Below are 14,730 nucleotides of genomic sequence, written 5' to 3'. Positions count from 1 at the left end.
ATGTTGATCTTAACACAATCTCCCTCCATTGCACATGGAATAAACTAAACCCTAATCGTCACGAAACATAGCAGAATCTATAAACACTTTTGAGTGTGGCAACTGCCAAAGTTTAACCTCACTGTCACAAGGCAAAGTTGATGGATTCATTACCGTGTAATGTTTGAGTTCATTATATTCTATATATTAATACATTTGTGCATGCAAATAAAAAATGTGACAAGGGTTATTGTACAAATATGTACAGCACAAAAAAATAGGTGTGATATTGTTGTTCAAGTGACAGAGTAATATCTTAAACGACTACCACCATATGCTTGTAAGTGATAGTAAGTAAAATCTCTTGTAATATTAAAAATTAATGTGCAACAAATGACAGGGAACTATAAATTACAGGTATACTAATATTTATTTATTAATTTTTTTTTTAATGAGTATAAGTTTTGGATATACCATTCCACCATACCAAAGGTTATTGTTGGAATGACAGAGAGAAAAATTAATTATAAAATTCGTTTGCTCTTTAATTTAAAGTTGGGCCAATTTGGGCCTCTTTTATTATATATTTAATTTAAAAAATTATTAATAATAACTTATGAATCCAAATCTAAATATTATCAAAAGTAATGAAAAGATCAAAAATACAAATAATAAAACATATTTTTGAAATTAAACTAAGCAGATGAATTAAAGGACTTAATTTTTAACCCCGATTAAAATAAAGTAATCAAAACACTTTACTAGAAGAGGCACACCTGCGATTAAAAAATAAAAAAATAGTATTAAAAAAGGTGGTAGAGTGCGTCTAGATGCGACTCGGGTCAAGAGAAGTAGGGTTCGGGTTTGATCATTCGAATTTCGAGACGCAATTTCCCAATTATAAACACAGCATACGGCAAGAGAGGGCTTTGGTACTCTTCTTTTCTTGTGCCTCTGAAAACACAGTCGCACGAAGAACACAACACCAATAAAACGTATTTCATTCGTCCCCCCACTCTCTCTCTCTACATCTAACTCTCTCTCTCTTCTTTTTGGAGTTGTGACATATGGAGGCGGTGATGGGTCAATCTCAATCAGCGACACAACCATCGTCTTCAACGCCACCGCCACCGCCACCTCTAGCAGTTGAAGACGAAGAAGAGCAAGAATCTAACAACGAAGACGAAAGATTGATAACGAAGGCACAGACACTCATGGATAAGATCACTTCATCTCCGGATAACTGTAACCCCAATGTCCTTCATGCCCTAGCCTCCATCCTCGAAACCCAAGAATCAAGGTTATTTTCATTTTCTATATGTATGTGTGTGTATATATATGTGTGATTATGTTCGTACACGTATATCGTAATGAGGGTTCTTATAGTCGTCCTTGGGTTTATGAAAACTTTTGCTTTATATGGGTTTTGAAGAGTTCGGTTTATTAGGTGTTATTGGGTGTTGTGAGGTTACCATTGGGTGTGGCCTTTTTGTTTTTCAATTCACAAGAATTCATTTCTATTGTGAAATTAAGTTAAGCTTCAATCTCGAATGACCATTGTGTAATTCAAGACCTGGTGATCATTGTGTAATTCAAGACCTGGTGATCATGCTTTCAGAAGCTATGTTAAGGTTTAATTGTCATTAGTAATCATTTCTGCATTTCTGTAGGCATATAGTTAAGCACTCACGGGGATATGTGTGATTGTGGACAAGTTCGTTGATGTATTCACACAAATTTGTTTCATCTTATCTTCCTTTTCACTGTTGTGAGATAATTTTTAGAAGAGTTTCAAGATATGCTAAATAAATTTAGGAATCTGGCGTAAATATTTTTTTGTAAAATGCATTTTGTGTTCCAGTGCACTTTCTTTTGTTAAAACGTAGAAGAAGAGTGTTGATAAAAAGAAACATGTTATTGCTAGTGAGTTATTTAAAAAGCAAAGTGGCAGGTTAGTATTTTTACCCTAGAAAAACGAAGAAAGAAAAATCATACCACGAATTGAGATAATTTTAGAAATAGGGAAAAGAATTTTTATGAGTAGTCCTTTTTGTTTATAATGTTTTGATAAGTAAAGTGTATCAGTATATTCAGGGGGAAAAAAAAAAAGGGTATCCATATAGAACATCAAAAAGAGGCCTAAAGCCCATGCATACATGGCATCGCAACTTCCTCCCACTCTATAATTATTGAGGTCATCTGTGTTATTAAGTTCAATTTGGATACAACTTCTCAAGTGTTGATGTACACGCTGAACTGTCAGGTAAAGTCTGTTGGAGCAAGGGGTATGGTGCTCTTGATTGGGCTCTCTACATTCACATTGTGGAGAGCCACGTCAGCCCATTGGGATGACATGGCTCTCCATAACTGTGGCCAGCCCAGCCTACCGGTATGGTGCTGGCTGCGTTGGCTATCTCTATATATCTTAATTTGTTTCAGAGAGAGAGAGAGAAAGAGGGGGGAGGGAGAGAAATAGGAAGTGGGGCCCGCCTTTTATTTGTAGAGATTGCCAGCAGTGGTGAGTTTGCAAATATATATATATATATTTTTGTGTTGGGCCCGCCTGTTGGAGAGCCCCACACCATTGACTTGGGCTCGCCACGTGCCTCCATGAGCGCATACCGGTTGCTTTTACCGCTTGCTCTTAGTGGTTTTAACTCAAATTGAGGCTTAACGTTTTGCCTCATCTTGTCCTCACTTGCTGGCCATATTTTTTTTTCCTTCTCTTCTGACTTAATTACGTGTTCTATAAATTGATAGGGTGTGCTAAATAGCATGAAATATTCCATCATCATTTTTGCCTTAATCCCATATTCCCATATGAATGGGATCGGCTACATGAATTCTCTTGTTCTATTCTTTTCTATTACAAGCCTTCTCTCCTATTATATTTAAAATTTTAAAATCATTTCTTCGTCCTATGTTAGTCTTGGGTTACTCTCTGTCTTTTATGTCTAAGCAAACCAATCTTACTCTTTTTACTGGTGTATTTATATATGTATTTGTTGTATATATTTATACCCCCTAAGTCTACTTTTTCTTATCTTATTAACAATAGGCGCCACTTCTAGTTTCACCCACACACTTTGATCAGTAGTTCTATGTCTTTAGTCACTCCTAGTCTCTCCTACAATCCTGCTTAACATTCCCATTTTAGCTGTATGAATGCATTTTTTTTCTCTTTCCTGCCGCCCAACACTTTGCTCCTTATAAGATAGCTGTTCTAAGAACTATCATGCATAGTTTTCCTCTTAACATATTTGATATTCTTTTATGATATAAAACACCACTAGCATAGCTTGTAAGATTACTCGTTCTAGATACTATGTTTTTTTTTTTTTTTTTCCGGCTACCACTATGATAAATCTCCAAAAAAAATTATAACCTCTTCGTTTCATTTCTCGTGTCATGTGTCTTTGCTACTTTTTAAGTTGCTTAGATGATCCTCTTTAATAATATTTAACACATCGTTGGTTTTACTATGTTTGGAAGGTTTATGGGAGATTATGCGTTTTACTTGAGAAACAGAATGCTGCATCCTGTTCAGATATATCTTCTCAATAACATTCCACTAGTAGTTGTTTTTACTTATGAGTGCCTTGAATCTTGTAACTGATACAGAAATTGGATTTCAGTAGTGATCTGGAGCAAGATTGGGATCCATAGCACCCTTGCATTTCATCTCTTGATTTCCATATAATTATTTCACATTGTATATAATGTGTAACTGCAGGATTTTATTTGTTTAGTTGAAAGAGAAGCAGCTCTTTTTGGTTTTTTTTTTTTTTTTTTTTGGGGGTGGGTGAGTGGGTTGGGTTATTTTGGGCTTGTAAGATACTATCTCCATCTCTTTCTGTCTCTGCGGTAAAATTTCCACATACCATATGTTTAAAATGAACTTAGAATAGGCTGTAAGCTTTGCCTCCTACTTTAATTGCCGTTACAAAAATTTTTATGAATAATTTTTTTTTTTTCTTATATGAGTTGTGGTTTTCATACACACACACACACATAAGGAACATCAAATTGGTACTTTTATTTTTTTGGGCAGTGCATCATGCCTTGTACTCCGTAGATTTATTATTTTTGTTGTAGTTTACGACCTTTTTAAATTTCTTTTCTTTTCTTGTTTCTCTTTTTTGGTCAGTGCAGATACATGGAAGAGACGGGGCATTCCTCCTTGAATAATAGCCGGTCTTCTCATAACATCGGGCGGTTAGGGAACTTGGTTCGGGTAATTGATTCTAGTCTTGTTGACATCATACTTTTACTATTGGCTTCCTACTTGTTGCAGTTATCATTGTTTGCGTAGTTCATAGCAACTTTATTGAGTAAAGATACCTGGATTCTATCTAAAGTGGATTGTTTGTGGTTGATAAACATTCCTATCCTGAATTACCTTTTCTATATGTACAGGAGAATGATGATTTTTTCGAATTGATATCCTCGAAGTTTCTGTCTGAAACTAGATACCCAGTATCAGTCCAGGCTGCTGCTGTAAGGCTTCTTTTTAGTTGTTCACTTACTTGGATGGTAAGATGTGCTTTATTTTATTTAGTTTGATTTAGTATTGTCTTGTTTTTATACAATTTAGAACGATTTGATGAACTGTGAATGTATACAGTATCCCCATGTTTTTGAAGAAACTGTTTTGGAGAACATAAAACGCTGGGTGATGGATGAGGCAGCCAGATCTTCTGGTGAAGATCACAACTGGAAGCATGAACAGGGAAGAAAGAGATCATCAGACCATGATATGTTGAGGACCTATTCTACTGGGCTTCTTGCTGTGTGTTTGGCCGGGTATGCACCTGAAGCTGTTAATTTGTTATCCTATTCTCATGTATGCCTTTTTACTGGGTTGAAAACATTTATGGTTTTTGTTGCCTGATGATGCAGTGGTAATCAAGTAGTGGAAGATGTATTAACATCTGGATTGTCAGCCAAGCTCATGCGATATCTTCGTGTCCGAGCTCTAGGAGAGACGAGCACAAATCAAAAAGATGCTAATTATTATGCAGAGAGCAAAAACGCCTCTGCTGCTACTTGCACAAGAGGTAGAGAAGAAGGTAGAGGCAGGTTTCGGCAAGTTATGGAAGCTTCTCATGCGGATGTTCCTAGGATAATAGAGGATGGATCTTTAGATGATCAATGCGCTGAAAGAGACCATGACAGAAGCATTAGTAGGCAAGCACGTGGGGATGAATGCTGGGCTGATGGTAGTGAACCGCCTGATGGTATTGATGAAGGTGTTGATATATCTGAGGCAAATGCAGATGGCGAGGACAGATGGCATGATCAAGATTTTCATGATGGAAGGACAAAGTTTGGTGATAAAAATTGTCCCACCAGATCTGTACGGGATGAAGACTTTGCTGAGAGTGTCAGAGATGATTCCTTAAGGCGCAGGGCAAACCGTGGCTTGGCAAGATTAAGAGGAAAGGGAAGGGTCAGTGAAGGTGTTGTAGAGAATGAACAGGCTTTGGCCTCTCCAGGGTCTGGAAATAGATTAGGAGGACAGGGGCGGAGCATCAAGGAGAGGAGTCTGATTAGAAATCTAGATGCGAAAAAACTACCGGATGCCAAAAAGGGTTTGGGGAGGATCAGTTCTGATGGTTTTGCCATGGAGAGAGAGGATAATGATGAGTGCTTCCAAGAATGCAACGTTGGCACCAAAGATATCTCTGATCTGGTAAAGAAAGCAGTCAGAGCTGCTGAAGCTGAAGCCCAAGCAGCCAATGCACCTGCAGAAGCGATCAAAGCAGCTGGTGACGCTGCTGCTGAAGTTGTCAAAACTGCTGCTTTGGAGGTTAGCAGACTTCTTCTCTCTTTCTATCTTTATTTCCTTCTGATTTTTCTTTTAATCTGTATGCATAAGCTTTCACTTCTTATTTGTTCCTTACTCTATATGCCTTCAGGAATATAAAAAATCGAATGATGAAGAAGCTGCAGTTTTGGCTGCTTCGACAGCTGCATCTACTGTAGTTGATGCTGCTAATGCAATTGAAGTTTCAAGGTAGGTAATTTTGTTTGTATATGAAACATGCTTAGGGTAATTGATTGTGAGATGGAAATTATAATTATTCAGGGAAAAAGGGTGGATGTTAAATATGGCAATTGGTTGTTACATAATAATATTGTCAGGTTAACTTGGTCGGCAAGCTAATATGTTTCATGGGTTGTTGATAGGGCTTCGGGTTCTGTTGCTGCCGATTCAATGAATTTAGTGGGCACAGAACCAGAAACTAGTGAAGAAGCTGAAGAATTCTTCATTCTGGATAGTGATTCCCTTGCAAAGCTGAGAGAAAAATTCTGCATTCAGTGTCTTGTGATACTAGGAGAATATGTTGAAGTTCTTGGACCTGTACTGCATGAAAAGGGGGTTGATGTCTGTCTTGCTCTGTTGCAAAGAAGTTCCAAACATAAAGAGGCGTCAAAGATTGCAGCACTCTTGCCTGATGTGCTGAAGCTGATTTGTACTCTGGCTGCTCATCGGAAATTTGCTGCAGTATTTGTGGATCGTGGTGGCATACAAAAACTGCTTGCCGTACCAAGAGTTACTCAGACATTCTTTGGTCTTTCTTCCTGTTTATTTACTATTGGTTCGCTTCAGGTAATTACATGCAATTGTTTGGACTAATCATTAGTATTTGTGCTCTTCCATTGATTGATCTAGTTGTTAATTATTGTCCCGTTCATTCTGACCATTTACAGATTCTACTATTAGTTGTTCTCTTAATTTTTTATCCCGTTGGTTCCAACTTCATAGATTGTTCTTTCAGGGGATAATGGAACGTGTATGTGCTCTTCCTTCAGATGTTGTCCACCAGGTGGTTGAGTTAGCTCTTCAACTTCTTGAGTGCCCCCAGGATCAAGCCCGAAAAAATGCAGCTTTATTTTTATCTAATGCATTTGTCTTCAGAGCAGTCCTTGAATCTTTTGATGCTCAGGAAGGTTTACAAAAATTACTGAGTCTTTTACATGATGCTGCCTCAGTAAGATCTGGGGTTAATTCTGGGGCACTTAGACCATCTGGTGCAGTACCACTTCGAAATGATCGATCTCCTGCAGAAGTATTGACCTCATCGGAGAAGCAGATAGCTTATCATACCTGTGTTGCATTGCGACAATATTTCAGAGCACATCTTCTCTTGCTTGTGGATTCAATTCGTCCAAATAAAAACACTCGAAGTGCAGTCAGGAATATTACAAGTGCCAGGGCAGCCTACAAGCCACTTGATATTAGTAATGAGGCTATGGATGCAGTATTTCGTCAAATACAGAAGGATCGGAAACTTGGCCCTGCATTTGTGAGGGCTCGTTGGCCTGCAGTTGACAAGTTATTAGGTTCTAATGGGCATATTACTATGTTGGAGTTATGTCAGGTATGGTGTTTATATATTTCTCGAAATTTTATTGTTCTAACTTCTTGCTTCTCCTAGTTCTATTAATTTTTTATTTCGCTGTAGGCACCACCTGTTGAGCGTTATTTGCACGATTTACTTCAATATGCATTGGGTGTTCTGCACATTGTAACACTGGTACCTTACAGCCGCAAACTGATTGTGAATGCCACATTAAGCAATGATCGTGTAGGTATAGCAGTCATTTTGGATGCGGCTAATGGCATTGGCTACGTTGACCATGAGGTAAAAGCTTCTAAAGTGAATAACTTCTCTTCTTTGGGTGTGGCAATTGGATTCTTGCTGCATGTGTAGTCTTTATTTATTGATAATTCATACGTGGTAACTATTTATTTGTATTTCATCAGATAATTCAACCAGCATTGAATGTGTTGGTGAATCTTGTTTGCCCTCCTCCTTCAATCAGCAATAAACCACCTCTTGTTACACAAGGTCAGCAGTCTGCTTCTGTCCAAACTTCAAATGGTCCTCCTGTGGAGACTAGAAATGCGGAACGGAATATCTCAGATCGAGTTGTTAACATGCCGATACAAAATGAGCCGCGAGAGCGGATTGGGGACTCTAGTGTGGCAGATCGAGGTAGCACAGCAGTACTTGGTACCTCTTCTGTCAGTAACATTTTGCAAACAGCTGCTCCAACTGTTACTTCGGGATTAGTTGGAGATCGTAGAATATCTTTAGGTGCTGGAGCAGGCTGTGCTGGCCTTGCCGCACAAGTGGAACAAGGATACCGTCAAGCAAGGGAGGCCGTACGTGCCAACAATGGTATAAAAGTTCTGCTTCAGCTCTTCCAACCACGCATAGTCACACCTCCTGCTGCCCTTGACTGTCTTCGCGCTCTTGCATGTCGTGTCCTGCTTGGTTTAGCTAGAGATGATGCGATTGCACATATATTGACAAAGCTTCAGGTAGATGACCATTTTTATACCATTGACTGGTTTCATTATAGCTTCCATTATCATAGCCCGTGACATTGTATGAATACTTAACTGGTGTCTGAAATTGATAGAGACTGAAACCAATGCTTCCCAGTTCTGGCAGATGTAGAATGCTTAATTTGTTCTATGCATTATACAAGGTTTTTAGTTCATGCATTGCTTAGTATTCTGCACTTACAAGCTGATATTTGGATGAGGATAAGCTTGAATTGATTGTTGCTCTTACTGTTGTCGTCGTTGGTGGCATTATACTGCTCATAGTCATTGTCATGAGGTGATACTTGTTATCATCATTGTGATCAGGTTATCTAAGAAGCACAGAGGGCAGAGTTACGACATGACTCAATCATATTAACATGGGAAATTTTAGCAGATAAGATAAGGACACAAAATTGTAAATATATATTTTTATTTACATGATCATAAAATATAAGCACAAGTGCAGGGGTACAAGATCCCTGCACAGTGCGCACAAGTGCTATAATGTGTTGTTAATAGATGGCTTGTTTTTGTTATTGGGCCTATATTTATGACCTCAAAGATTGGCTAGACTCTAGAGAGTGATATTCTGTTGAGGCGATTAGTAGAGGGTGAGTATGGGAATGAGATGGGGGATTGGCAATCGAGAAAGGTCCTGATGGGTGTGTGTGTATGGGGGAGTAGCAGGAGGGCGTGTTGAATTCTCTTTTAGCGTGTATGGTTAGTAGTTGAAAATGAGCAACATGTTAAATTCTGGATCAATCATTTGTTTGATGTGGGGTTCGCATTTGGCCTTCCTGAACCTTCCAGAATTATAGCTGATTGTATTCTATGGTTGCGCTGACTGAGGTCCTTAGAGAGTTGGGTGGTGGGACATTCGTTTGCATAGGTTGCTGTAGGATTTGGAGTTTAGGGTGATTGTGCCTTTCTTTGACTTGTTATATGCTGTTGCAGTTGGTGAAGGAGAGGAGAATATTCTGAGGTAACGATATGTGTGAGAGAGAGGTTTTGGGTGGTGTGGGGGGCGGCATTCTTTGAGGTTCCTATTATGGGGTGCCTTGTGTGTAGGGTTGTTTGGGTTTTCATGGAAGGTGGTTTGACATGCCTAAGCTCCTCCAGTGATTTGCTTTCACGGGATGCAAGAAGATTGTCATCATTAACAAGTTTCGAAAGAGGCCTTATCTTATCAGGATAAAGAAACAATAGTCATATGCTATCAAACTGCCCCAAAAGTACGTGGTTAGAGGTTCCGTTATTTGCTCCCTCTAGTAATTTATGTGCAGATTGGCTAGAGATGTGCTTGCAAGTTGGAGAGATTGTAGTGTGGGGAGGAGAGGCTGGGCAATAAGGAAAGCATCTCCCTTTGTGACTTTGATGAAGCATACGGGCAGAGGGGAATATGAAGCTGTTTGAAGGACCGGACTGGTCAAAATTGTCTGTTAAGCACGAATATTAAGACCTTCCCCACCCCCTCGCCACCCTCTCTCTCTCTCTAATTAGAAGGGTCTCTTCTTTCTTGTTGGATTCTTTTTGAAGTTTTTGGGCGAGACAAGAGTATAGTTGGTTTGAATCCTCGTGCATACGTCTAGGGTACATGGGTTGCATCTTTTGGTTCTTTTAATGATTATAGTCACAAAAAATGGAAAAAAAGGGACACAACCTGTTACTCAAATCCTACCTTGGCTAGCCCTCAGCTCTGGTTTCTAAACCATGGAAATCCATGGGTCCCAATAGGAACATGATACAATACTGAGATCATATTTCAGCTGCTAGGATGGTGATGCAATCATGATGCCGCACTGTGGTGGCAGACCAATCTGAAGGAGATACTTGGGGTGTGCCTCGACCTAGGTAGGCATCAACACACAGTTGGATGGTCTAGAGGGGGTACCACAGGAGGTTGAGGGTAATGAAGTTCAGTCCTGTTGAAGGTCCAATTTTATCGTGTGAAAAGACTCCAATAATCCCCTTGTCTTGGTCCATGGTCCAGGCACTGCATGTGATACATTTATGTCCACAAAGAAGTTGAATTAAGTGATTGTATTCTGCATCCTTGTGGCATTTGACGGAAAGAATTTGTGGCCTGGATTGAGTAGCTATTTTGTGTGGTGCAGTTGCCTACCTTTCAAATTATGCATGAACTTTGAACAGGTTCTATGGTCCTTTTTTCTACACATAGAATATAGGTCTAAGGTGTAAACCAAACTCGTTTAAGAGCCAGAATCCTCTACAGTACAGCACACGTGGTAGTGTAGAGGATCTCAACTCATAGACATTCCCCTTTAATATTATTTGCACAAAGTGGTTGCCCATAGACTCTTAACTTGTGTTGTTACTCTAGACTAATACCAGCTTTTGCTGTTGCACCAGACAATGACCTCAATTTTCACTCCGATAATTTGATTATATACTTTAATTTGATGTTCACAGTAAAGCCACCTCCTGAAGGTGTTTGTTAAATGCAAGCAGAAGTATACTGCAGCATATTGCAAATGTGAACTACTTTAAAGTGCTTTTTTTCCCCCTCATGACAGCTTAGTTATCTGACAGGTGACAGTTAAAAAATTATTGATTATGTACTTTGCCTGGGGGAATGCCTATAGTAAGTATTGCATATTTGAGATCTCATATTTCTGAATTCAACCTCTGCTCTTTTAGGTTGGGAAAAAGCTATCCGAACTAATTCGAGATTCAGGCAGCCAGACTCCTGGAAGTGAGCAGGGCAGGTGGCAAGCTGAACTTGTTCAGGTGGCAATTGAGCTAATTGCGGTAAGTATCGTTATCAATGTAAACAACACAACTCTTCTTACTAGAAAGGGGTTGGTTCCTTCACAACAAATCAACCCACTTGAATCTTTTTTGTTGATGCCCTTGCACTTGTTCCGTAAGGCATTGAAACATATATTGGTTTACTGCTTTTTGGTAGAGTGAACGAGCATTAACAAGTTAAGCTATATGTTGTTATAAGAGATTAAGAGGCAAATCAAACTTCGATATCCTTTGATCTAATATGACAAATTTACATTGAAGTATTATTTTTGTGTAGATCGTAACTAATTCTGGGCGAGCAAGTACATTAGCAGCTACTGATGCTGCTACTCCTACTCTAAGGCGTATTGAGAGAGCTGCAATAGCTGCTGCCACTCCTATTACTTATCATTCCAGGTGCTTATTGTTTACTTGTTTCAGGGCATTTACACAATCATTCTCTCTCTCTTATCTTGATTCTTTTCTTTATTTTTTTGTTATTGTTATTGGTATCGTTATTGATATTGTTCTTATTCCATTGCTATTTTTACTTTAAATTGTTTTTTGTTTGTTTTAATGTGTGGCATGTGCATTTTGATTTCAGGGAACTTCTACTTCTTATCCACGAACACCTACAGGCATCTGGTTTGGCAACGGCTGCGGCAACACTTCTACAAGAGGCCCAGTTGACTCCTCTGCCATCTTTGGCAGCCCCATCATCTCTAATGCATCAACCCTCTGGACAGGAAACCCAGTCAATACAAATTCAATGGCCACTACGTACCCCAGGTGGATTTTTCTCCAATAAATCTAAACTTAATACGCGAGATGATGATTCCAGCTTGAAGCGTGATTCAGTTGCGTCATCAAAGAAGAAACCACTAGCTTTCGCATCTACCCTAAATCACCTGCACTCAAGCAGCATGACGAACAGTACTTCAAAAAAGTCCTCCGCACCTGCTGGCACACCAGAAACTCCTTCAGTATGTGCATTGAAACCTAATTTGGATGCAGACACTCAGTTTAAAACTCCAATTGTATTGCCAATGAAACGCAAGTTAACAGATCTGAAGGACACTGGGTCGTTATCAGGTAAGCGACTCAACACGGGGGAGCATGGACTTCGATCTCCAGTTTGTCCAACACCTAACTCCATCCGTAAAGGCTGCCTAGTGACCGATGCTAATTTGCTTTCCACACCTAGTTCTATTGTCAAAGATCATTTTGGGCGGCTGGTAACAAATAGTTCTTTAGCTGATAATTTGGATGATAACCAGTACAGTAACACTCATATGGCTCAGATGACACCTTCATTCCAGCTTGGACTTCTTAATGATTCACAACCTACCATCACAGAAAGGTTAACCTTGGATTCTCTAGTTGTCCAGTATCTGAAACACCAGCATCGACAGTGCCCAGCTCCTATTACCACATTGCCTCCACTCTCTCTATTGCAGCCACATGTCTGTCCAGAACCAAGACGAAGCCTTGATGCCCCGTCGAATGTGACAGCCCGACTTAGTACACGTGAGTTTAGGAGCATGTATGGTGGGATTCATGGAAGTCGTAGGGATCGCCAATTTGTTTACAGCAGATTCAGACCGTGGCGAACTTGCCGGGATGATGGTGGTGCTCCTTTGACATGCATAACTTTCCTTGGAGATTCCTCTCAGATTGCTGCTGGCAGCCATTCTGGAGAGCTCAAAATTTTTGACTCCAACAGCAGCAATGTGCTGGAGAGCTACACTGGCCTCCAGTCTCCCTTGACAATTGTTCAGTCGTATCTTTCTGGAGAGACCCAGTTGGTTCTCTCTTCGAGTGCTCATGATGTACGTCTATGGGATGCATCTTCAGTTTCAATTGGGCCTAGGCATTCATTTGAAGGGTGCAAGGCTGCACGGTTTAGCAATTCTGGGACCACCTTTGCAGCACTTTCATCAGAGCAATCCCGACGTGAAATTCTTTTATATGACATCCAAACATGCCATTTGGATCTGAAGCTGACAGACACATCTGCCAGTCCTTCAAGCCGGGGTCACTTGTATTCCCTCGTTCAATTTAGCCCTTCAGATAATATGTTGCTGTGGAATGGAGTGTTATGGGATCGACGGGGTTCAGGCCCTGTCCATCGCTTTGATCAATTTACAGACTACGGGGGTGGTGGCTTTCATCCTGCTGGGAATGAGGTACGGAGAACCTGACCCTGCTAAAAAATATTTTGGTATTTTCTTTTCTGAAATTAGGTTGGTCACTGAACATGGCATATGGAACTCACTACAAAATAAGCCTTGATGATCACAACAATTTTAGTAGTTCTAGATGCAATCTTTTTTTCTGAGAATTAGTTCTTATTGCAACTTGTAACCTTACAAGTTTATATCTATAACTTGGTCTTTTTGAATTTTTGTTAAAAGGTGTATATATTAGCAAATGATTTTTTAAGTTGAAATGGTAGCTGATGTTGGCAAATTTTGGGGTGGAGCAAATGTGAGAAATGTTTGTTGGGTCTTCTATAGGAGCTGTGACTTATTTTGCCTTCTTAGTAATTCCTCCCTTGCTGAGTGTTGATAATAACATTATTCTGCTACTCTGTGTTCATGCTAACTTGTTGCACTGCACATTTTGGCTATAACTTCTTTCTTTTTTAAACAGGTAATTATAAACTCTGAGATTTGGGATCTTCGGAAGTTTAGGCTCCTCCAAAGTGTTCCTTCCTTGGACCAGACGGTAATAACATTTAATGCCAGTGGGGATGTAATATATGCTATTCTAAGAAGAAACCTTGAAGACATTACTTCGGCATTTAACACCCGGCGTGTTAAGCATCCCCTCTTTAATGCTTTCCGCACGGTAGATGCTGTCAACTACACTGACATCGCCACTACTTCTGTAGAACGTTGTGTCCTTGACCTTGCAACAGAACCTACTGATTCCTTTATTGGGTTGGTCTCAATGGATGACCAAGAAGAGATGTATTCTTCAGCTAGGGTTTATGAAATTGGTCGACGGAGGCCTACAGATGATGACTCCGATCCTGACGATGCTGAGAGTGAAGAAGAAGACGAAGATGATGAGGATGTGGATGAGGACCCAATACCAGACCTTGATATGGATGGTGATAGTGATGCTGATGATATGAGCAATGATGATAGTGTGAGCGATCTAGATGATGACGATGAGGATGAAGATGCTGATTTTATCATCGATGATGTAGACTTCGGTGGTGGAGCTGGAATATTGGAGTTCATGACCGAGGGTGACGAGGATGATGACAGTGGGATAGTTGAATCTCTCAGTAGTGGGGATGAGGATGATTTTGTTGGCAATGGTTTTGGCTTCTAAATGTTATACAGTTATATGAATGGCAGATATTGTATTTATAGTATTTGTAGATGTAATTATGTTTATGGGTCTTAGGGAGAGGAAGAGGGATGATTCTTTTAATTTGAGGAAAGTGAATTGTCAGATCAAAATTTACTTTTTAGGGTTTCTTTTTTTCCCCACTCAATTACTGGGTTCAAGAAACTTGTGAATACCGATTTGAATGAAAATTTTGAATTGGCTCAGATTTTTCCTTAGATGGGTGTTATCAAACTCACAAACATAAAATGTGAAATGCAAATTTCTTTTTGAGCAAGCAAGGGATAGGCTCAAAGAAAGCA

At 39.6% G+C, this 14,730-nt stretch overlaps 1 protein-coding gene across 1 annotated transcript; it reads left to right on the top strand.

Moving 5' to 3' along the window:
- Window positions 1–909: 909 nt before the first annotated feature.
- On the top strand, window positions 910–14,646 carry LOC132308799 (DDB1- and CUL4-associated factor homolog 1). Its single transcript, XM_059807028.1, has 14 exons — window positions 910–1,279; window positions 4,132–4,213; window positions 4,396–4,512; window positions 4,604–4,782; window positions 4,879–5,788; window positions 5,898–5,995; window positions 6,169–6,592; window positions 6,762–7,364; window positions 7,449–7,628; window positions 7,751–8,311; window positions 10,979–11,089; window positions 11,367–11,485; window positions 11,673–13,254; window positions 13,721–14,646. The coding sequence occupies exons 1-14, from the start codon at window positions 1,047–1,049 to the stop codon at window positions 14,408–14,410; spliced, it is 5,889 nt and encodes a 1,962-aa protein (XP_059663011.1). The 5' UTR covers window positions 910–1,046; the 3' UTR covers window positions 14,411–14,646.
- Window positions 14,647–14,730: the final 84 nt, after the last annotated feature.

This window comes from Cornus florida, unplaced genomic scaffold (genome assembly GCF_030987335.1).
Source record: "Cornus florida cultivar Cherokee Brave unplaced genomic scaffold, ASM3098733v1 CherokeeBrave_3.0.0_Hap2_Chr05, whole genome shotgun sequence".
NCBI classification, from domain to species: domain Eukaryota; kingdom Viridiplantae; phylum Streptophyta; class Magnoliopsida; order Cornales; family Cornaceae; genus Cornus; species Cornus florida.
This window is presented reverse-complemented; position numbering and strand designations above follow the sequence as displayed.